This window comes from Talpa occidentalis, unplaced genomic scaffold (genome assembly GCF_014898055.3).
Source record: "Talpa occidentalis isolate TD23 unplaced genomic scaffold, MPIMG_talOcc4v2.1 talOcc4.12, whole genome shotgun sequence".
Lineage (NCBI taxonomy): Eukaryota > Metazoa > Chordata > Mammalia > Eulipotyphla > Talpidae > Talpa > Talpa occidentalis.
Window position 1 is genome coordinate 7,925,138 of NW_023601212.1, and position 21,592 is coordinate 7,946,729.

The 21,592-nt window shown below is 58.7% G+C and overlaps 3 protein-coding genes across 4 annotated transcripts in view; 1 reads left to right on the forward strand and 2 right to left on the reverse strand.

The window, feature by feature from the left end:
• The window catches only part of NFIC (nuclear factor I C), a 73,050-nt gene extending 68,138 nt beyond the window's left edge, over positions 1-4,912 (forward strand). For both annotated transcript variants that reach the window (XM_037505045.2, XM_037505044.2), the window contains one exon: positions 1,987-4,912. In XM_037505045.2, coding sequence (XP_037360942.1) covers positions 1,987-2,004 — 18 coding nt within the window. In that variant the 3' untranslated portion in view covers positions 2,005-4,912. The remainder of the gene's footprint in view (positions 1-1,986) is intronic.
• A 9,124-nt stretch (positions 4,913-14,036) lies between these two features.
• SMIM24 (small integral membrane protein 24) lies at positions 14,037-16,243 on the reverse strand. Its single transcript, XM_037504234.1, has 4 exons — positions 16,066-16,243; positions 15,594-15,699; positions 15,265-15,321; positions 14,037-14,516 (listed from the first exon to the last, which is right to left on the reverse strand). Exons 1-4 carry the CDS (start codon positions 16,130-16,132, stop codon positions 14,387-14,389), a joined length of 360 nt encoding a protein of 119 aa, XP_037360131.1. The 5' UTR covers positions 16,133-16,243; the 3' UTR covers positions 14,037-14,386.
• Positions 16,244-18,023: 1,780 nt separating this feature from the next.
• Positions 18,024-18,768, reverse strand: SMIM44 (small integral membrane protein 44). The gene is made up of 2 exons (XM_054693934.1): positions 18,564-18,768; positions 18,024-18,363 (listed from the first exon to the last, which is right to left on the reverse strand). The coding sequence occupies exons 1-2, from the start codon at positions 18,763-18,765 to the stop codon at positions 18,125-18,127; spliced, it is 441 nt and encodes a 146-aa protein (XP_054549909.1). The 5' UTR covers positions 18,766-18,768; the 3' UTR covers positions 18,024-18,124.
• Between the last annotated feature and the right edge of the window lie 2,824 nt (positions 18,769-21,592).

Below are 21,592 nucleotides of genomic sequence, written 5' to 3' on the forward strand. Positions count from 1 at the left end.
GCTCGGCGAGCTCTGGGAGCTGGAAGGAACTTGCTGGGCTGGTGTTGGCAGATGGGCAACAAGGGAGGGAGAGAGACTCCCAGGAGGGCCTGGGTGATGGGAGAGGCAAGGTCCCTCATCGGGATGAAGGGGGGGAGGTCAGGTGGAAGGGACCCGTCAGTGCTGCCCAGGCTGAGCCACCAGTCTCCGGATTGAGGGCACCCCAGTCCCCAGGTGGGGCCAGCCCCACTCCTACAGGAAGCTTTGAAACCCTACCTCCCTCTCTGGTAGGACACACACACGCGCACGCACGCGCACATGCACACGCACACACACATGCACACGCACACACTCAGAGCCGAGAGGCCTGTCCTTTCTGACCAAGTCAGCACTTCTGCCTCCAGCGTCATTACTCTGCAGATTTGCTTTCCTCTGCCGGCCTCGTGGCTGCCCGCCGGCCTGCAGGCTTCTCTTCCCCTCCTTTCTGTCTCCTGCCCGGTAAGTGCCCCTTCCCCGTCAATATCCCTCCCCTCCTCAGGGCCCCCCATTAATGCCAGCTGGTCACACCCATGTTAGTTACCCACCTTTCCACCCCCACGCCCCAGTCTTTCACCGTCAGTCCCTCCCAGTGCTCAGCCATCATCATTTTGTCTCCCGTGGGGCTCCCTGGGCACCGCTCCCCACCCCCCAGCCGCGCAGTTGACACCAGCTTTCTGTCCATCTCGCCCCCTCAGCAGATGAGTGAAGTGAGGGTCAGGGCCAGAGAGCCTGAACCGCATGCCCAAAGCTGCCCACTGGTGGCTCTGGCCAGGCCAGAGGGACGCCAGAGCCTGGACTTCACCCCTGGTCCTGCGCTGCCTCAGTTGCACCCTCAGCCCGGGGTGGGGTGGGGCTGAGGGAAGGGACTGGATTTTGAGGATGCCCCTGCCCTCATTACAGGGTCAGACCTGAAGGGCAAAGGGCCTTGGAGGGGAGGGAGGAGGTCACTACAGGGGAGGTCACGCCGGGAGGCTGTCTGGTTGCCAACGGAAACCAGACATGAGGTAATGGCCTAGATGAACTTGAACTTGACTGGAGATGAGGGGCTGGGAACCACAGTGGCGCCGGTTTGATGGGATGGCCTGGTTGGAGGGGGCACAATCCATTTATGGTAGGAGTTGGGGGAACAGCCCTGCCTTTGACCTCAGTGGGGCCGGAAGGGGGTCCCCAGGCCCACCCCACAATGACCAGCTTGCATGTATTCCCAGGGGAAGCGAAGGTCAGTCCAGGGTCTCCCCTGTGGATACCGAGCAAGCCCAGAGCTGTGCCCTCCCGTAAGGGGAGTCACAGCCCCCGCTCAGGGGCCCTGGTGAGCAGTCCCTGAAGGTGGACTAAAGCATCAACCCCAGGGATGGGGAGAGAGTGAGGACTGACTTCTGGCCACGCTGGTGGCCTTGGGCAAGTTACTTGACTTTTCTGAGCCCCAGTCTTTGTCACGAGAAATAGAGAGGCGGTGGGGGCCACCCTCCATCCTTCACAAGGGATTCTGGGGGGATCATTAAATAGGAAAACGTTTATTTTAAAAGAAACAGTAAGCCAGTAGCCCTGGCCACAGTGTGGGGACTCCCTGTGCCGGGGGGCGGGGTGCCATGGGGGCCCCGCGCCCCCTCCCCCGGTTTACGCTCAGGACAACGAGGTTCTGAAGTCAGGTTGGTAGAGTCAACAAATAAAATTCAGGATGCTCAGCTAAATTGGAATTCTAGAAAATGAAAAATGTCTTAAAATTCTGTTTAATTTAAGTATATCCCAAAAGTTGCACGGGACACACTCCTGCTGAGAGGAGTTCCACTCGCGCCGCGTCCTGGGTTTCCACCCGGCAGCCCTTGCGCTGGGCAAGTCACTGCCCAGGGTCACGGGTGGTGGGCCCGGGGGTTGGCAGGGGTGAGTCAGGTCGGCAGCAGAGCTTGACCACCATGTCTCTCTCTCTCCCCCTTTCTCTCTCTCTGTGTCCCCATCGCCCCCCCCCAGTCCTGGTATCTAGGATAAGAAAGATTTTGTCCCACGCCCTCTCCTTCGTCCCGGGAATCCCGGGGGACTGCCCAGCCTGCCCCCCGGCCCACGTTTTTGGTGGAAAGTTAAAGCGAGCAAGAAAATCCCACCGACTCCCAGCCCGGCCGAAAGACAAAACACAGACACATAAACACAGGAGGAAAAAAGGAAAAAAAGACAAATGGGAAAAAAGAATAAACCCACCCAACCAAGTCGACGAAAGGTAAAGACTCGGGCGCCTCTGCGGACCAGGGCCGGGCGGCGCCCCTCCCGCGACGAGAAGGCGCAGGGTGCGCCCTCCTAAGTTATTCATCTCCTCTCCGCTGCTTCTCTGGAAGGAACCTGCCTGCCCCTGCCGCTGCCCAGGACCAGGTGAGCACAGCCTGGTGCCCGCGCCTGGCAGCGGGGCAGGGCCCAGCGAGGCCACCTCTCCCCACGCCCCCACCGCCTCCGTTGGGACTTTGGCAGGACCCCACGTGGCGTTGCCAAACCGGGTGGCAGGCGCCCTCGGCAAGGGCAGCAGCGGCCACCGGAGGGCAGGGAAGTGACAAGAGTAGAAGGGGGTTGTGGGGAGACCCAGGCCGTCACCAGGGGAGGCGCAGAGGCAGAGGCTTTCTCAGGAGTGTCCTGCCTTGGGCCCGGGACCTCCGCCCTGCCCGCGCCCGCCGCGAGACTGCTCACTCACTCGGACTTGGTCTTTCAGCCCCCTCCCCTGCCCAGTTTGGGAGGAGATGTCTCTATGCAATTGACCCCCAGCCCCACCCCTCAGCATAGGAGGCCACCCCCCCCACCACACCCCTTCCTGGCCTGGCTCCACACCCCCAGGGGAGGGATCCATGTTGCACACACTGTAAGAAATGCACTTTCCGAGGAAGGGGCTGGGGTGGGGGGACGAGGGGCCCGGAGCTCCGGGAGAGAGGGGCAGTGTCCACAGCCTCCACCCACGTCGGGAGGAGTGGACCCCCCACGCAGCCCACGGAGGTGGGAGGTGAGAGCGAGTGGTTTAAGTGCCTGATTCCCACCGCCCACCCCCACCCCTCTGTCCAGCTGGGACTCGAGTGGCCGAGGGCATCCTCCACCCCTCCCCTAGCAACCTGGCCACCTCCAGTCACCAACCCCTCATCGCTATGCCCCCCTCAGAGCTAGAGAGATGGGACCCCCAAGGGGTTCCGAGGGGCAGAGCTGGGCATCTCCCGAGCGTCCTGCCATGCTGGGGCGCGGGGGTGGGGTCTGGGGAAGCTGGTGGGCCCCCACGCCTCCTCTGCCAGTGCCTTACATCCTGGAGCGACACCCCCCCTCCCTGGTGCCCCCCAGCCCAAAGGGGGACCACGGTTTGCACTTTCATCTCCCCCCTGAAGTGGGGCACAGCCAGGGAGGTGCCTCGAAGCTGGGCCCCCAGAAGGAGAGACGGCCGGACCAAGTGCAGTCCACATGAGCCTGGAGTGGGGTGGGGGGTGTCCTGGGAGGGGATTTGGCGCCAGCATCTGGGGGGGCTATGTAGGGGATCTCCCATCTGCTAAATGTTTTCCGTTGAGCCGTTCCCAAAACACTAAGCTGGGGATGCCGGGTGCCCCCACCACCCCGGCTCCCTGGCACCATCCCTGCCCTCACCCCAGGTGGTCATCCCGGGTGGACCCGGCCCGGGAGGGGGTGTTAAGTGTTCTAGGGTTAATGAACCGAAACACACGGACCCCTCCCGGCCCGTCCACCTGAGCCCCCACCGGCCTCCTTCATGCCTGGCGCTAGGGAATATCTCCCCCAACCACGACCCCCACCCTGGGGCTCAGGCCAAAGCCATGGCCCTGGGCAGGGCCTCAAGCCTGTCTGCTCCCAGCCTGGCCCTCCGCTCCCACTCCCAGTTCCTTGGCCCGACTAGCCTCCTCCCACTTCCCCAGAAACCGGACTCTCCTCCCAAACCAGCCCCAGGGGCTTGGTAAACCCACTCGATCTTAGAGAAAGACCCAAGATCCAACCCCTCCCAGCCCTCCCATTGCCGGAGAGGGTGGAGAACCCCCCTGGGTCCATTCTTCTGTCCCCAGGGCCCCTCAGGCCTTCGGGAACCAAAGCTTGGGCCTTTCTCCGGGAGGGCAGGAGGGGCGGGTAGTGCATTTGAGGCACCCGGAAACTTCTCAACCGGGAACCTTAGGGTGCAGGTAGGCGGGGGAGGGGAGGGGCACCTGGCAGCCCCCAGCTACCTAACGTTGCATGGTGCTTAATCGAGGGTTCCTGTGACCTGGCTGCTGACGTCAGCTCGTGGCGGCTGATACTGCATGGCAAATTATACCTGGCTCTATCTCCTTCCCGATAGCCCAGCCCCCGCCCCCACCACTACATCCTCTTTAAAAAAAAAAAAAAAAAGATACAAAAAAAACTTAAAAAAATTCCATGTTTCCTAATTTGCACGAAATTTTCTACCACATGATGTGCCTTGCCTTCAGAAAATAAGTATTACCTTAAACAATATCAACGCACACAGATAGCTGCATGCATTGCTCGTGTAGTTAAAAAAAAGACAAAACAATGACATGAAATAAAAAATAAAAATTAAAAAGGGATGTATTTCTATTTGTAAAAAAGATAATAATTTAAAATTAAAAAGAAGAAGGAAAAAATCACATGCTAAAAAAAGAGCAAGCCACAAAAGATTCGCCCCATGGTTTGCCCCAGTCCCGCCCACCCTCGGCTCTGCCTCAGTCTCCCGCTGCATTGGGGGAGCTCCCTGGTGCTCTGCCCACCCCAGCCCCACCCCAGCCCCACCCCTTCCGGGGCTCCAGAGGAATTTCTGAATCCCCTGCCCACCGCAGAGGACAGACCTCAGGGGCACGCCCTGGCCCCGGGCAAGGGCTTCTCTGGTCCCTGGAGCACAGGCCAGCGCCCCAGACGCCATGCTCGCCCGCACAGCTGGCCCCGGGCGGCCGCGCAGGCCCGCCCCGCTCACAGCCAGACCCCCGCCCATCCCACCCGCTCACGCAGGCTGGCGTCCCCTGGCTCAGGATCAGTTTGCTGTCCCCCTCTCTTCCCCTGTGCACCCCCCTTCTTGCCAAAGGACCCCCTCGCCCCCCGCCCCTGGAGACCGGCCCTGGGTGGCAGTCCCCTCCCGCCCGCTCCATGCCCACGCCCAGCTCCACGTCTTCCAGCGGTGACCGTGGCGGGTATTCGGTAGGAAACAAAACAACAGAAACCAAACCCGATATATGCAATTATCTGTCTGTCTGTACCTGTGGGTCTTACTCAGCCCTGGAGGCCCTGCGGGGCAGCCGGGGCACCGAGTCACAGCCTCCGTCCATGGCTGGCCGTGCTGTTGTCTTTTCCCGGATTTTATTTCTCTTCCTTCTGTCCCCTCCCGCCCCGGCCCTCCCGCCCTCTCTCTCTTCCTTCCTTCCTTCCTTCTTTTCTTTTCATTTTTTTTCTTTTACTTTGCCTTTTACTCTACCAAAGCTGAGACAATAGCAGGTGATTTGCAGGGTGCCGGACTAGGCAGGCCTCCGCCCCCTACCACCCACCTGGACCCCCCACCCCGGCAAGTCCTGTGGGCAAGCAGGTTCCTATTCTTTGGCCTGTGCCCGCCTCGGGCAGGGTGGGGCCTTGCAGAGTGGAGACACCGAAGCCCAGACTGCAGGCCTCGGCCGCCAGGAGGCCGCCCTGAGAACAGCCCCTTGGCCAGAGAGGGCCCGGCGTGTGTTTCCACGTGACTGATTTCTGGTTTTCATTCCCCCTGGCCCCTCGGAGTGAGGAGCAGCTGGTGGTAGAGGGGGTGGGTCTCGCGGCCCTGCTGGGACCCTGTGGTCCCTCCAAGGCCCACGTGGGCCCGGGGACCCCAGCATCACCCTTCCCGCCCCGCCGCACACGCCCAGCTCCGCCATCGCCTTCGCAGGGCACAGCAGGCAGTTCCCCCCAGCGCGTGTTCCCCTGGGGTTGGGTTTTTGTTCCCATTTCTTTGAAAAGCTACAGGGTCCCCATAGGGCAGAATCCCCTCCCAGCAGGCTGAGCAAAGTGGAAGTGCCAGAGCTGGACCCTTGCCCGCCGCTGCAGGGGGTCGCTCTCGCCCCGCGGGGCCAGGGGGAGCAGCGTGTTGGTTTTTTTTTCTTTTTCACATGGATGAAGCTGACATCTCAAGCCCCATCCCCTCCCAAGCCCACGGCCCCCCACCCACCCACAGTCCACGCCCTGGAGAGACTGGGCCCTGCCAGCCGCTCCCGTTCAGGGCTCCCCAGCCAGACCCGGGGGCAGCCCACGCTGGGGGAAAGAAGGGGGAGGCTCCCGAAATATATGCAGAGCGCCCCATTCTCGGATGAGGGCGCCTGACACCAGCCAAGGTGCAAAGGGGGTTGTGGTGGGCAGGGAGACCCGGCCCTCTTTGGGGAGAGCGGGACCGTCTCCCTGAGCCCAGGTTCTGGCTGAGTTCTGAGCCCAGAGCCCCGCCCTGAGCTAGACAATCAGACCCGAAAGAACCCCAAAGGAGACTCCGAGGGCCGCTGCAGCTCCCCACGCAGCAGACAATTCCAGCCTCAGCCCCACGCATCCTCGCCCTGCTCTATCTGTTCCCAGAGAAAGCAGAGTTCCCGCGGCGGGCAGACTTGGCTGGACAGCGGCCAGGTGGGCAGGGCAGGGCAGCGCGGGCCCCTCCCCCGCGCCGGCCCTGGGGTGCTTGCGCCCCCGCGCAGGCCTATACTGTTCATACATATAAATATATTAAGTTTGACATTTTTTTCTCATAATACAGTGGCTACTTTTTACTTTGGACTGAATTCTCTCTTGGACCCTGATTTCTACTTTCTTTTCGGAGGGGGTTGGGGGAGACGTCCAAGACGCATCCTCCACCTGCTTCCCAGGACCCTGCCCCCCTCCCCAGTGCCCGCCCGGTTGGGCGCGTCCTGAGAGTCCCACTTCCAAGCTGACACACATTTCCCGCCCATCCCCCCAATCTAGCCCTAAGCATTTAGGAGTGTGGGGTCCAGACTAGCCCCAGAGGTGCCCCCCAACCCAGGACGAGGCGGGGAGACAGACCCAAAGAAATACCAGCAGAACTTGTTGCCAGCGATACCAAAACAGACTTTCCCAAGCAGTGCCTCACATGTCTGCTGGTGCGGCTTTGGGGTTCTCCTCCCCGGCTCCGTGGGGGCCCCCCCGGCCTCCAGAAAGTGGAGGCTGGATCCAACAGGATGAAGGGCTCCGGGGGGAGGTGAGTCATGCACCCCCACGCTGCCACCCTCCCCACAGCCTCCATCTCTTCCTGGCTAGAAGGAACCCACTGCAAAGGGGCAGGAGCTGCTCCCGCCCCCCATCAGTTGGGAACCCCCAGAGCTCCCTCCCAAATATGTCAACACCCCATCAGCCCATCTTGGGTCCCAGCCAGGTCCCCTAAAACCAAAGCCCCTTCAAGTCCAGGGGTCCTGGTATCCGCCCCAGCTTCCTGCCTTCCCACACCCCAGGGCCCCACATGGGGAAAGGACAAGCAGAGCGTCCAAGGGACAGGGCTCATGGCACTGGGGGGCAGCAGGGAGGAGGAACAGCCCCATTTTCTTTTCTGAATTTCCTTCCTACCCCCCCCTCCTTCCCTCCTCCCTCCCTCCCTCTTCCCTCAAAAATTTTTGGTGGTGTTGCTATTCATTTTCTTCCCTCCAAGATATTTTTTGAGTTTTTTTTTTCCATTTTGTATTTTACTGATATTACCAAGATAGTTTACTCTGTTTCTCGCGTTCTGCTTGCCGCGCACACCGGATCGCTCTCTCTCACACACACATGCACACACGCACACACACACACACACACACATGCTCATAAACCCACGTCAGGAGAAGGTCTGGCTGGGTCAGCCACCCACCTCCTCCTTCCCCCGACGGGGGGGACTGGACGGGGGACATGGGACTCGTGGGCACGCCCAGGCCCGGCCTCTCCCCCGCCCAGCGCGCCCGCCGCTCCCGCACGCCATACTCTGATCATAACCTTGTATATTACGCAGTCATTTTGGTTTTCGCGGATGCGCCTACCTAAGTACCATTTACAGAAAGTGACTCTGGCTGTTATTATTTTGTTTGTTTTTTTCCCTATGCAAAAAAAAAAAAAAAAAAAAATGAAAAACGGGGGGTTCCATAAAAATTCAATAAAAGGCAAAAAAAAGAAAAAATGTATAAAAATTAAACAAGCTATGCTTTGACTCTTTCTGGCTGTTTTGGGTCCTCCTTTCTGTGTTCTGCTTGAGCTGGTCCACGTCCAGGGTCAGAGAGAAGGAAGAGAATGGAGGAGCAAGTGGCCGCAGGAGACAGGGACCCCAAGCTGGAGGAGCAGGCGGCGATCTGGAAGCTGTAGATCAAATGTCCCCCAGAGGACACTGAGCAGTGTCTGGGGACATCTGTGGTCATCCTCACCAGGGGTGCTTCTTGCATCAGCCCCACCACAGGGGATCATCCAGCCCCAAATGTCTGCGGTGCCCAGGGGGAGGGACCCCCTTTAGAGGGCGGTTTTGGGTGAGCTCAGGGTCCAGACCCTTCCTGGCAATGCCCCTCTCGTGCCCCAGCCTGCTCTTCCCGCCTAGGATGGGCCATTTCTCACCTGTCCCCTGTGCCCACCAGTGCCACCTCCATCTGCGCAGCCCCATCAGATCCCGCAGCAACATCATCTTCCTCCAGGAAGGCTTCCTGCCTTTCCCCAGTCTGGTTCCTCTGCCCAGTCACAGGACTCCCCAGGTCCTTGATCGGCTAATTCCCTGGGGGTCCACAGGCCACCTGATTTGTGCCAGGCACAGGGATTTACCTCTTCCTGGCTCCGGGGCGGAGCCGGCCACACTCAGTGCTTCCATAAGTGCACAACAAGCCAAAAGAACATACCACAAACTCCACTCCTCCGGCAAAGATTTCTGAAGAACAAAATGCCCACAATGACCCGCCTCCAGGTTGGGACAAATGGTGAACATTAAAAATAAGTAAAATACCGTCATGTGTTGCGTAAGGACATTTAGGTCAACAACAGGTTGCATATATGGGTGTGTGTGTGTGTGTGTGTGTGTGTGTGTGTGTGTTTCCCAACAGCCTTTACCGCGCAGCCTAGGTGAGTGGTGAGAAAGGCCTCCTACATTTGTGTCATCACATTGTGACATTCGCACCTCGGCCTCCCAGGAGAAAGGGCTTCGCAGAGTACAGGGCTGGAAGGGGCAGGCCGTGCAGGGCCAGGCCACGGGGAGCACTTGCAGGGGCAGCCCTGGAGGTGGGTGGGGAGCAGAGGCGGGCTGGAGCACGACCTGGTGAGAACAACCTCTCAGCCCCGCCCTGAGCCAAATGATTCCAGGCGAGGTCCGCACCCCCAGCCCCGCTCTCTCCCATGCTGGTCTGGACCACTCAGCTGGCAGTGCCCATGCCCCGAGCACAGCAAAGGCTAGGGGCATGGAGCCTGTGGGGCAGGGGAGCACCCTGTGTGTGCTGGGCAGTCACGTCCCTTTCTCGGGGGACTGGGATCTTGCCTCCCATCTTGCCCCCAATTCCAAGTTCCCCAGAGACTCCCAGAAGCCCTCAAAATGGGTACCCCACAGCTGCACAGGCTCCTTCCACCCTGTAACAAGCGTGTGGAAGAGGGACGGGTTGTAACCCTTTTAACTGCTGGGGTGCACAGAGGAGGCCAGACAGAGAGGGACCCAGCTCCCTGCGCAGCTGCCGAATGCGCGTGACCTCCCGCAGCCCAGGGACAGCTGCAGACACCTTCTCTTCTCCTTTCCGCCCCCAACAGGCACGGGCGCTGCTGCCATCAGGGGAGATTCTGGCACCTCCTGCGGGCCCACCGACGTCCTGGCCCCAAAACCAGGTCCCCGGCAGAGCAGGCACAGCAGGCAGAGCAGGTGCAGCCCCCCACCCCACCTAGCCCCCAGCTCAGCGGGCGGGCCCCTACCTGCAGCGGGAAAGACGCACTAACAGGAGTTTCTTTGGGGGGGGGTGTGACTAAGTTGGGGATGCAAGATTGGGGCCTCAGCTGGGGTGGGGAGAATGTCAGGCGAGAGCTTCAGGCCTGGGACCGGGTCTTCTATGGAGGGGTGGGGGTGAAGGACTCTGCCAGGACCGCCGCTCCCCCAGGGTGGGGGGATCAGTGTGGGGGGCAGAGGTTCTCTGAGAGTGAGGCTAAGCCAGAGTGGGGTTTCGGTGGGAGGTGAGGGCTCATACGGGGTTGGGGGACTCAGCTGGAATGGGGGGCTCTGTCCAGGGCCGGGAGCTCAGCTGGAGCAGTAGACGGGCAGGAAGGTGGCTTGGGATCTCTAGGCTCAGTGTTTACCAGCCACTGGCCTCTGGAGTGAAGCAATTTTTGGCTTTGCGGCGCTGACCCAGAGCTGCAGGCTGTGCACCACCCCACTGAATATCATGAAAGGGGGACAGACTTGTGACAACCTAGTAAAACTCCCCCACTCAGCATCGCAGACGCCCCCTAGTGGAAAAGTTCCACCCCTGCAGACGGGGAGGAGTCAGATGAGCCCCTCTTCTGTAAACCCCACAACCACCCACTGGACGCAGGCACCGCAGCGACCCCCCCAGACAGCGCTGAGGAAGCTGGAGGCAGAAAACTGCATTCCCAGTGCCACAGTCCAGAAACACCCCCTCCACTCTCCAGGGACCCTAGTCTGAGGGTGACCATTTCAACAGGACCATTTCAACAGAACAGCCTGCTGCCTTTGGGGTTCGGGGTTCTGTGCCCAGGATCTTTGCAGGCATTATTTCATCTGATCCTCATGACAACTGAAGATCTAGTTTCCACCCTCTGCTTCTACAGGACGGGATGCTTAGGCCCGGAGAAGTTAAGTCACTTCCTGAGGGTCACACAAGAAAATAGGACTCCAACTCCATTTCCATGAGCCACCAGAAGCGCAGGACAGGAAAAGGGGAGGCGATGATGATACACCTCCCCCCAGACCACTGGGAGTCGGGGCTTCCAGGACAGTGGAAACTCAGCGCGTGGGGGGAGGAGCCCTCATCTCCCAGGAAACGGCTCTGCAGGTGAGCCCGCTCAAAGTTCACACCCAGGAACAGCAAAGCAAGACAGCAGGGTGAGGGCTGGTCTGCCCTGGGATCTGGAAAGACTGGTAGGCCCTCCTGCGCGCTGCTCCACGCCTCTCTTGCGTGTGGAAGGGGGTCTTGCGCAGGCTGTGCGGGGCGCCTCTCTCCGCTCCCACGCGGCAGGGAGGCAACCAAGGCCAGGAAAGGGGCTGGAAACCAAATGATTCCTATCCAGAGAGGCACAGGGCAAGCTGGTTTCTTTGATGAAATGCAGAGGGCAGTCGAAATCCGAAGCAGAAAATCAGGCAACAGGTTAAAAAAAAAAAAAAAGATACCTGAGATAAAGACTGGGTAGAGATTTGAGATGGGGAGGATGGTTGTTTTAGAGATGTGAGGTGCTCCTGGGGGTTGGAGGGCTTCCAAGCTCAAGAATTAGCCCCAGGCTTGAAGAACAAGCTTAGGGAGGGATGTTTTACAATCAAGTAGTGTATAAAGAGCCTCTGCGCGAGGCTTCGGGTAGGCCCTGGGCCCTCTTCATTCAGGGACACTTTGCTCTGAACCTCAGAGGGAGTCATTTTTCTGGCCCCAGGACCAGGACTTCACTTGTAGGGTGCAGAGAAGGTACTGGGACCTCTCTGGGAGGCTGCCTGGAGGAGGCAGAAGATGGCTTCACAAGAAGGATCTGGATATCCCATTATGTTCTTTTACATGTTCTTTCTCCTCTATCTCCAGCCCCCAGCTGCCTCCCCTTCTCTTTCACAGTCTCCTCTTCTCTATTGCTGTGGAGACAAGATCCCAGATAACCCAATTTAATAAGGATTTAGTGTTCCAAGCCTCTCACAACCCTCTGGGAACCGGGTCACGCATGGCTATTGTCCCCGTTGTATGGATGGGAAGGCTGGGCTCAGCCAGGCTAGGCTGTTGCCCCAGTTTGAACTGGAAGGAAGCTGAGCTCGTGAGCCAAAACTACACTTTCCCATTCTGGCCTCTCCAGCTTCCTGAGTCTCAAAACTATGGACAAATGGATGCACACGAGGTGACTGGATGGAGATGAGGGGATGGACTGACTGGTGGTGGACAGGTTGAGAAGGCGAGTGGGCAAATGAGCAGATGACACGGGCATATATGGGGGAAAGGTGGGTGGGGGGTAGGGGTGGATGGAGGATGGATGTAAGGGATGATGGATGGGTGATGGCTGGATGGTGGATGGACGATGGATGGATGGAGGGAGGGATGATGGATGGATGCATGGGCGATGGGCGATGGGTGATGGATGCATGGGTGATGGGTGATGGGTGATGGGCGATAGGCGATGGGCGATGGGTGATGGATGCATGGGTGATGGGTGATGGATGCATGGGCGATGGGTGATGGGTGATGGATGCATGGGCGATGGGTGATGGGTGATGGATGGATGAATGGCAGAGGAAGGAAGGGAGAGGTGGGAGGTCGGGTTCGGGTAGGCACCCAAGGTGGAGCGACAGACTTGACAGATCCCCTGTGAGAAGGACAAGTGTCTCTCGTGGAAGCCATTCTCCTTTTGCGAGTGGGTCTGCGCAGGGAAGTCAGTGCGGTGATGGGAGGCCCCTGTTGATTCTGAATCAAAGAACTACCCACTCGCTGGGTCCTGCCCGTCCTGCCCGTCGGGAAGGACTGCTCGGAGAGGAGAGGGCGAGGCAGGGCTCCAAGGGTGGTGGCGGTCCTATGGGGAGTGGCTCCGCTGAGTGGGGGGGCACCTGTCGCAGGATTTGCTGCACCAGGCACAGACCACAGTGAGGATGACGATGAGGAAGAGGAAGGCCAGCGCAGCCTCCAGCTGCCACCCCAACACCCCTTCCTCTGGGCGCAGGGGGTGGGGGGTAGAAAGCGGGGGACATGGTGGAGGATGGGGTTCTCTTCCCACTGCCTGTCCCTCCCCCACCCACCGCCTGTCCCTCCCCCCTCCCCCAGAGCAGGGAGTGGTGGGTGCCCCAGGCACTGAGGAATGGGGCCCCCTTCCCATCCTGGGTATCCCGTACCCTGGGGAGGACTATGAGGCCCCAAGCACCCCAGTGCCCTGTCTCCCTGAGACCCACCTTGACCACCTCATTTCCCACAGCCGGGGCCATGGCAGGAGGAGCCCCCAAATCCCGAAGAAAAATTGGCCCAGGAGAGGTGAGGAACTCACTTCCTGAGTACCTACTAAGTGCGCGCTGTGCAGCCCCCATAAGCCTCCACGCCTCCTTCAAGCCTCACCCTCCGCAGAAGTCAACTCAAGGCACAGCGATATCAGGTCACCTCCCCTGGGCCACACAGCATTGCAGAGGAAACCAATCCTCCCAGCTGAGCACCCCCCACAGGAAATAACACCCCGCTCCTAGGTCGTGACCTCCACATTTGACCTTAACCAGAGTCTGCAAACACCCCCATGCTTTGGCCACCAGCCACAGCTGGCCAGCAGCTTCCCTCCTTCTAAGCCTCAATATTTTCACCTGGAAAGTGGGACTCACTGCTTTCTGGTGGAGACTGAAAGCAGGTTAAGTTCGAGACGCTCAGTAGGAGCATTTATTGGACCTTTACTGCATGTATAACACGGTTTTCCGCCCCCTGGTGGACAACCCTGGAGGTGTTATTAGCCCGCAGATCCGCGCCCGAGTCAGAGCCTACCCAAGCCCTAGCTCTGGCGGGGCCAAAGCTCCCAGTGCCAGCTTTTATCAAGGTGCTCATTAAGAAATAACTAAAGCACAGGGCAAGGTTCAGGGACTGGGGAAAGTAAGAGGGAGACGTGCTTGTCCCTCCCCAAGATGATAGCAAGGCCACGGGGCACTGCACCCCACTAGGTCCAGCTCCCACACAGGGAGTCACATCACACAAAGCGGGGTGTGGGGCGGGGCAGGGATGTCCCAGGAGTGACACTCGGTGCTTCAAGTCCAGGGCGTGTTTCGTCTTCGCAGGAAATCCAGGCACTGAGCAGCTAGACCTTCCACACCCACTTAGGCACCGCCCCTTCACCAAAGCTGCCTCCCCCAGGGAGACACAGCGTCCCAAGAAACAACAGGAGTCCCCCTAAAAGCCTCGTATCAATTCTTTAATGCCAGGCCCCCAGAGGCAGACCCTGTGGCTTCATGGGAGGGGAGAGGCTCTGGGCTATCAGCAGAGGGAAAAGAAATGAGGCAGTGGGAAGAAGCAGGTGGATGAGCTAGATGGTGAGGGTTTGGGGCAGTCTCTGCAACCAGGACTTCTCTCCAAATAAAAGAAAAATCGCCAGACAGGACAAATTAGGAAGGTGTGGACGAGTCAGGTGTCTTCACTGGGGTCTTGTATCTCATCCCTGGGGGAGTCATTTCAGTGGCTTCAGGTCCAGGTCATTGTTTACAAGGTGTGTGAGGGGGTCATCTGGAGGGGCTGCCTGGAGGAGGAGGTGATCTTTAAAAGTGTGAGCTGGCATTCTGGTCTGTGGGCTCCTCATACTCATGCAGCTCCAGCCCCGAGTTGCTCCTTCCTTGCATCTCTGCCTTCTTCTCCTTCTTCTTTCCCTTCTCTGTCTTGCCTTCTTCACTGTAGGGAGACAAAGGCCCCCGGCCACAATAAGAAACAGAGACGCTCTCATTTAATGGAGGAAGGATGGACGCAGGGATGGATGGACGCAGGCAAGGATGGATGGATGGATGGATGGGCGAGCAAGCAGGGAGAACCACCAGCGCGGAAGCAGGAGGGGAGACCATCTAGCACATCCTGACAGCAGGAACCACATCTCACTGGGGCTGAGCTGGATATTAGTCAAGCAAACCGTTAGGGCCACACCTCCCCCTCAGGCACATCCTGGGCTCAGCTGAGAATCTTCCAGCCAGACTGGTCTCCCCCCAACTCCTGCATTCCCACTCCTGTCCCCGAGTTTTTGCCCAAGCTGGGACATTGCCCTGGAAGAGCACCCAGCCCTGCTCATGTCCTGTTTCCTCCGGGAAGCAGTCAGGACCTTAGGAGACTGAGTCTGGGAGAACAGTAAGTGCATAGAAAGATGCCACGCTGTGGGGTAAAGTGTCAGGAAGGCTGGTGGTCAGGGTGGGCTTCTGCGAGGAGGAAGCATCTGAGCAGAGGCTGAAGGAGAAGGATTCAGCCAGAAGATACCAGGCAAATAAAAGGCAAGAGGATGTGCAAAGACCCTGGGGCAGGAATGTGCTTTCAGAGGCAAAGAAAGGAAAGGTCATCTTTGCATATTTGTCCCTCCCCCCACATACACACAGGAGAGGTTCACACAGAATCCCTGGGCCCCATGCGTAGCTACACATTCGCACACAGGTAGTACCTCAGGTTTCTCTCCTCAGATGAATTGCTCTCCAATCTGACCTCCTCATTCTCATCTCTGCGGAAGAGATGGGAACAGAGGGAGAGGATGAATGAAGGAGGCAGGTGGAGACAGCCTCACCCCAGTCTCCCCGGCCTGGGGCTCACACCGAAAGCTGAGGCCAGCAGACTGAATGACCGCGCTGTGGGGCGGGGGTCCGAGGAGCATCAGGGAAGTGGGGAAACCTCTGGACACCAGCTGACAGGGTTGGGAAGTGGGGGGGGGACTTTGAGGAAGGCAGAGGGGAGGAGGAGGGGGCAGGTAGCTTGGGGTGCTCGAGGGGGTCCCACCTCACTTTTGAGCACCACATGTGCTTGACGAGCATGAGCACGAAGACAATGAACAGGAACCCCACGACCGCGGCCAGGCCCACCAGCCATTGCTCCGGGCGCCTCTCTGTCAGAAGGAGGGAAGTGTGGGCATCAACAAGGAGGAATGACCCCCAAAGGGGAGAGGGGAAAGATTTCTGGGTGCCTGCTCAGGCAGAAGGGGTCTTAGGAAGAGGCTGGGCTTTAGAGAAGAGGAGGGGTCTGAGGCTCAGAGGAGGGGAGCTCCGGGGTGAGAAGGGAGCGTGGAGGCTGGGGGCGCTCCGAAAGGGGCCGGCCCACATTCCGCTTCTGCCGGCACCCCCACCTGCCTCTCTCAGAGCTCACAGGTCTCCATTTCTCATCACGGAAAACAGGGAGACAGCCAACACGCAACCAAGCACACCCCATGACGCCCAGCTCCCCACCCTGCCGCCACCCCAGAGGAGGGACCTACGCTGCTGGGCCTCGGCCGGGGAGAGGAGCAGGACACCGAGCACAAGAAGGGCCTCCCGGGTCTCCATGGTTGACGAGGAGCCTCCGCTTCCCGCCAGCAGTCGTGTGGGCGAGGTGTCCGGCCCTGATAAGGTGTGCAGGGGATGGGGCGGGGCAGGCCCAGCCCAGAAGGACGGGGTCTTCCCTCCCACCACCTGGCTGGTGTCTCCCCGCCTCCCCCAGAGCCCAGACTCTGAACCCAGTGTAACAATTAACTCGAGGGGCCCCGCCCCTCCGCCCTGCCACCCGCCCCAAGGACCTCTAGCCCGGCTGCCGTGGCCCTGACCTTCCTTCCCAGCGTGGGGCTCAGTGCTTTTACCCATCAGAGCTTTCCTCCTCTGAACACCCCATGAAAGCTACTGGCTCTGCTTTAAAGGGGTGCTAGGGAGCCTGGGAAACCAAGGGGATACAGAAATAGCCTGAGCTGGGATTTGAACCCACCTCCCTCATCATCGTGTAGGCCGCCTCCTCCTGGCCCAGCCTCTGCTGGGGACCCTCAGGCAACTTGGGTATGAGCATGGGCACAAGAAGGGATGGGCACCAACCACCTCCAGCCCCAGCTGCAGGCAAAAAGCGGGCGACTCGGCCAGACTGACTCAGCCTCCAGGCTGTCAACCTTGTCCTGGGTTGATTAGATAAGTGGGCCCATCCCCGGGCGAAGGGGGACCCCACCCCAGCTTCCACAGAACAGCCACAGCTCAGGCACGTGGCAAGCAGGTGTCAGGGAAGGGGAGGAAGAGGCACTGCCCTTCCATGGCCTGTGACAACTCTGCAGGGCTTTTGGGAGCTGGGTGCATTTGTGGGGCACCTACTGTATGCCCAGACCTCCTCCCTTACTGAAGCCAACAAGGAGGAATGACCCCCAAAGGGGAGAGGGGAAAGATTTCTGGGTGCCTGCTCAGGCAGAAGGGGTCAGGCAGAAGTGCAAATGTGCCACTCAGCAGAGGAAGACAGAACAGTGCACAGTTCCAGAACAGGCCACAGGTTCACTTCCACCAGCTGGAAGCTGATTGTGTTTGTGAAGCTCCTACTGTGTGCTCTGCCCTGTGCAAAGCTCAGAAGGGAAGGAAGTGACAGACACAATCATCCGGGAGCCCTTGGACTAATTAGGAAGTCAAACCCCAGAGATAGACAGATGCAGCCAAAAATCAGGTGGCAGGTAGAAAGTGGGGCTTGGAGAAGATGGGGTGAGGCCAGCAGAACAGGAGTAGAAGGAAGAACCCCACCCCAGAGCTCCTGCTATCCAAGGGAGGTTGCTGGGTGGGCTCTTGCCAGAAAAATTTCTCTCTGCTCCAGCCAAGACATTTCAGGGCTGTGCATGTCTGTTTTCCCGTCTGGGGTGAGGCTTCCTACCTGGAGGATTAAATGAGATAATGCAAGGCAAGGGCTTAGTTAGCAAGACAGGAGCACAGACTAAGCACTAGGTAAGGGCTGGCTGCTGTTATTATTGTTTAAATCATCTTAGTGTTTGTAGGGCTTTCTGCGCCACTAGCCTCTGTGGCTGTCACCAGCGGCCCTGATGTGTCAACGCAGGGGTGCTTGGGAGCGTGGCCGCGGGGCGCGTGTGCCTGGTTGTGGACACCTGGAGCCTGGGTGCGCACGCCTGCGTAAGTGCGCACACCTGAGCCTGGAGGGCAGGGCTGTAAGGGCGGCATCACTCAGCGACGGAGGACGGCTGCGGGAGGACGCGTGACTACAGGAGCGGTAAGGCCACGAGAGAAGGCCGGAGGGAGCCAGAGAGAGTGTAAAGATTTGCTGGCGCCCCGGCTGCCCTGCGCCTGGCTGCCCCACTACAGGGTTATGACTCACAGATTGCCCACAGCCTGGCAGAAGCTGAATGCCATGAGCCTTTGGGAATTGGGAGGAAGTGGGAGCTGGCAGTAGCCAGTGTCCAGCCACTGGGGCCAGTCAGCCAAGAAAACAGCCTTTTCAGGCAAGAGAAGGCTCCGGTGCACACAAGTCCTGTCATACAGAGGCCACAGGGGGCCGAATTGGGTCCCCAGGCCCGAGGGACGCTTGGCTCAGCGCAGCCTCCAGAAGGAGCTTCGGGTGGGTGGGTCCTTGAAAGTGATGGAGGGGCAGCGGGAAGGCCTCATGGGGGTTTCTTCAGGAACCCCCTCATGGGCTGCACCAGTGTCCTCATCACCCTGCCAGGCCAGGGCCAGCTCAAAGTCCAGTTCTTCCAGGTCCTCCCGCTCCAGGCTGGGGCGCAGCTCCCGGGGGGCATCCCCCTGGTCCGGCTTCGGCCCGAAAGCCCAGTCTGCGACAGGGAGCCTGGTGAGGAGTCTTCCCAGGCCCTGCCCGCCCTCCCCCACTGCATGGACCTGGAAAAGGACCTCGGCCTTCCCAATGACCCAGCTGCCACCTACCCGCTCTGGGGCCAAGAGAGGCCCTCAGACCCCCCACCTCAGTGGCCCAGCACTAGCCCAAGCCAGGCTTGTGGTGGACCTAGCAGCTCACCAGCCAGGTCGTGGGCGAGGTCCTTGATGAGATGCCCAACGATGGCATAGGCCACAGCCACCACCAGGAGCGCGGCCAACAGCAGGTACAGCGCGTATCTGGGCAGGCGGACCGAGTCCAGTGGCAGAGGGCGGTACTCTTCATACAGTGCCGGGGCTGGGCTCCAGCCTTGGGGCCCCTCCTCACCCACCAGCCCCGGCATGGCTGCCAGCTGGCACACAGGAGGACTGGGGTGACCCGCATGGTGGAAGTATTAAGGGGTTTTGGGTAAGCGGATTGGGTGGCTCCCCCAAGGCCACCATCTGCCTGGGTTAATCACAGTGCAAATCACTTCCGCCTACTGGGCCTCTCCCTTATTCAGCTGCAGCCGCACCAGCTGATGCCCTGCCAGTTCATCCCTACCACAGGGCCTTGGCATATGCCGTCCCTCCCAGGAATGTCCTGTTGCCAGGTTTTCACACAGCAGATTCGTTCACCTAATTTTATGGAGCACCTACTACGGCTTGTACTCTTGCAGATCCAGGGACATAGCTGTGAACAAGACTGACCAAAGCCCCTCTTCACAGAATCGACATTATTCTTGTTAAAATTTTTGAATTCTGGGAGATCTCCTGCCTACCTGTCCTGTGCAGGTGTTTCTTTTCACAAACATTTACCCTTTGCAAAATAGGAGCAGCCCTCCTGCCCTGCTGTGACTAGGCAGGCGCCTCTCTTTTTCTCTTTTTCCTCAGAAATTTCTGGGGTTTTTTTAAAGATTTATTTATTTATACAAGCACTGGGTACAGTCAGAAGGGCAGGAGGATGAGAGAATTCACCAGAGCCAGAGCGGGGAGCAGAGCAGGCAGAAGGACCAAGTACACTGCTGAGGGGAGCAGCGGGCGGCAGGAGAGGTCTGCGCGCCATGTGGGACCCTCGCCCAGTGGCCGGGGATTGAACTGGCGCTGCAGAGGCTGTGGGCAGCTTCACAGCCCAGTGCTCATCCGCTACGCCACCGGGGAGGCGCAGAAATTTTTTTAAATGTAAAAAATATATTTTTTTTCATTTTTTGTGCCGGAGCTGACATTTAAGACAGGGAGATGGTCACAGAGAAAGTCAACCACCGACGCCCCCTCGTGGCTGCTGTAGGGAAGGTAGATGCGGATGAAGGTGGGAGCCAGAGGCCCAGGGCCTAGGGGGCCCCTGCACTAGTCCATGTGGGAGATGATGAGGAGAAATGATGGCCAGTCACATGTCCCTTAGTGACATTTCAGCCAAGGACTGACCACATATGTAGAAAGGGTCTCGACAGGCTGCCATGGAGCCTGGGTGTGTGGAGGGCTGGACCATCTAGATTTGTGTTATTACTCTCCAGGAACTTTGCAGGACAAAAATCACCTAATGATGCATTTCCAGAACATAAATTTGTTATATGACACATGACAGTATTAGGTTCGAATGTGAAGAGTGTGGTGTGGCAGGGTGTTAGGACTGCTTGGAGAGTTAATGTTTAAAGCAGGAGCTAAGGGCCTCCCCAGTAGCACAGCGGGTTGAGCACAGTGCTATGAAGCTGTCCACAGCCTCTACAGCACGGGTTTGATTCCTGGCCAGCCAGGGAGATACCCACATGGTGCGGCCGACCTCTCCTGTCTCGCCTGCTGTCCCCCTCAGCAGTGTTTTCGGTCAGTCTGCCTGTTCTGCTCCCCACTCTGTCTCTGGTGTGTCCTCTCACCCTCCCACACCTCTGGCCTGTACCCCAGTTCTTGTATAAATAAATCTTTAAAAATAAATAAATAAAACAGGAGCCAAGGTTTCGCTGAGAAAATGACATTTGGGCAAAAACCCAAAGGAAGGAATGAATCAGCCTTGGCAGTATCTGGGGAAGAGCACTCTAGGCAGAGGACCATGCAAAGGCCCTGAGGGAGGACCGGGCCTGGAGTGTGGGAGGAAGAGTGAGGAGGCCCATGTGGCTGGGGCGGGATGAATGAGGGAGAGCTGACCAAGGGGAGGATGTGGGAGTGGGGGGGGGCAGGAAGAAGTTGTCCAGGGTCTTGCGAGCCCCAGGGAGTACTGGGCACTTACCCTGAGAGAGGCAGACCCTGACTCAGGTACTCACTGGCACCAGTTTGCAGGACTGGGGGCACAGGAGCACGAGGACAAGTATTGGGGACCAAAGTGAAAAAAACACTAGTCCCAGGAGGGAGATGAGGGGCTGGACCTGCAAGGAGGCTCAGGAGGGGGTTGAAGTGGGCAGCTCTGGGATGGATTTTTTTTTTAAAGATTTATGCATACAAGAACCAGGGTACAGGCCAGATGTGCAGGAGGGTGAGAGGATTCACCGGAGACAGAGCAGGGAACAGAACAGGCAGACTGACTGAAACACACTGCAGAGGGGAGCAGCAGGCGAGACAGGAGAGGTCTTCTGAGCCATGGGGGTAACTCCGTGGCCAGTGGGGATCGAACCGGTGCTGTAGAGGCTGCAGACAGCTTCATAGCACTGCATTCAACCACCTGCACCACCAGGGAGGCCCTGGGATGGATTTTTTAAAAATATTTATTTATATATAGAAGAACGGAGGGAAAATGATGTAAAAAATAATTTAAAAAAAAGAGCTGGGGTACAGGCCAGAGGTGCAGGGGGTGAGAGGATTCACCAGAGACAGAGTGGGGAACATAACAGGCAGATTGACCTAAGTACACTGCTGAGGGGAGCAGCGGGGAGACAGGAGAGGTCTGCTGCACCATGTGGGTCAGCTCCCTGGCAGGGGATCGAACTCATGCTGCAGTGGCTGCAGATAGCTTCATAGTGCTGACACTTAACCCCTGTGCCACCAGGCAGGCCATGGGATGGATTTTAAATTGGTAAAATCGCAGCGTCTTTGGGCTGGGTCCTCTGAACAATGGGGTGTCCGCTTCCTGCGGGAGTAGTAACTTTCAGAGGTAACCTGAGGATTCCAAGGACGTGCTATGTCCGGCATGCCTCAATATCTTCGTGGAGATGCCAAGGGGCAGCTGGACCCTGAGTCGAGCTCAGAGGCTGCCTGGGCTGGAGA

Bases quoted from the DNA above. Each gene is read 5' to 3' on its own strand.
- SMIM24 (XM_037504234.1), bottom strand. From the start codon at position 16,132: ATGGAGACCCGGGAGGCCCTTCTTGTGCTCGGTGTCCTGCTCCTCTCC. The intron at 15,700-16,065 runs GTAGGTCCCTCC...TCCTTCTGACAG, and splicing joins CCCGGCCGAGGCCCAGCAGC to AGAGGCGCCCGGAGCAATGG. The intron at 15,322-15,593 runs GTGGGACCCCCT...TCTCTTCCGCAG, and splicing joins ATGTGGTGCTCAAAAGTGAG to AGATGAGAATGAGGAGGTCA.
- SMIM44 (XM_054693934.1), bottom strand. From the start codon at position 18,765: ATGCCGGGGCTGGTGGGTGAGGAGGGGCCCCAAGGCTGGAGCCCAGCC. The intron at 18,364-18,563 runs GTGAGCTGCTAG...TCCCTGTCGCAG, and splicing joins CCTCGCCCACGACCTGGCTG to ACTGGGCTTTCGGGCCGAAG.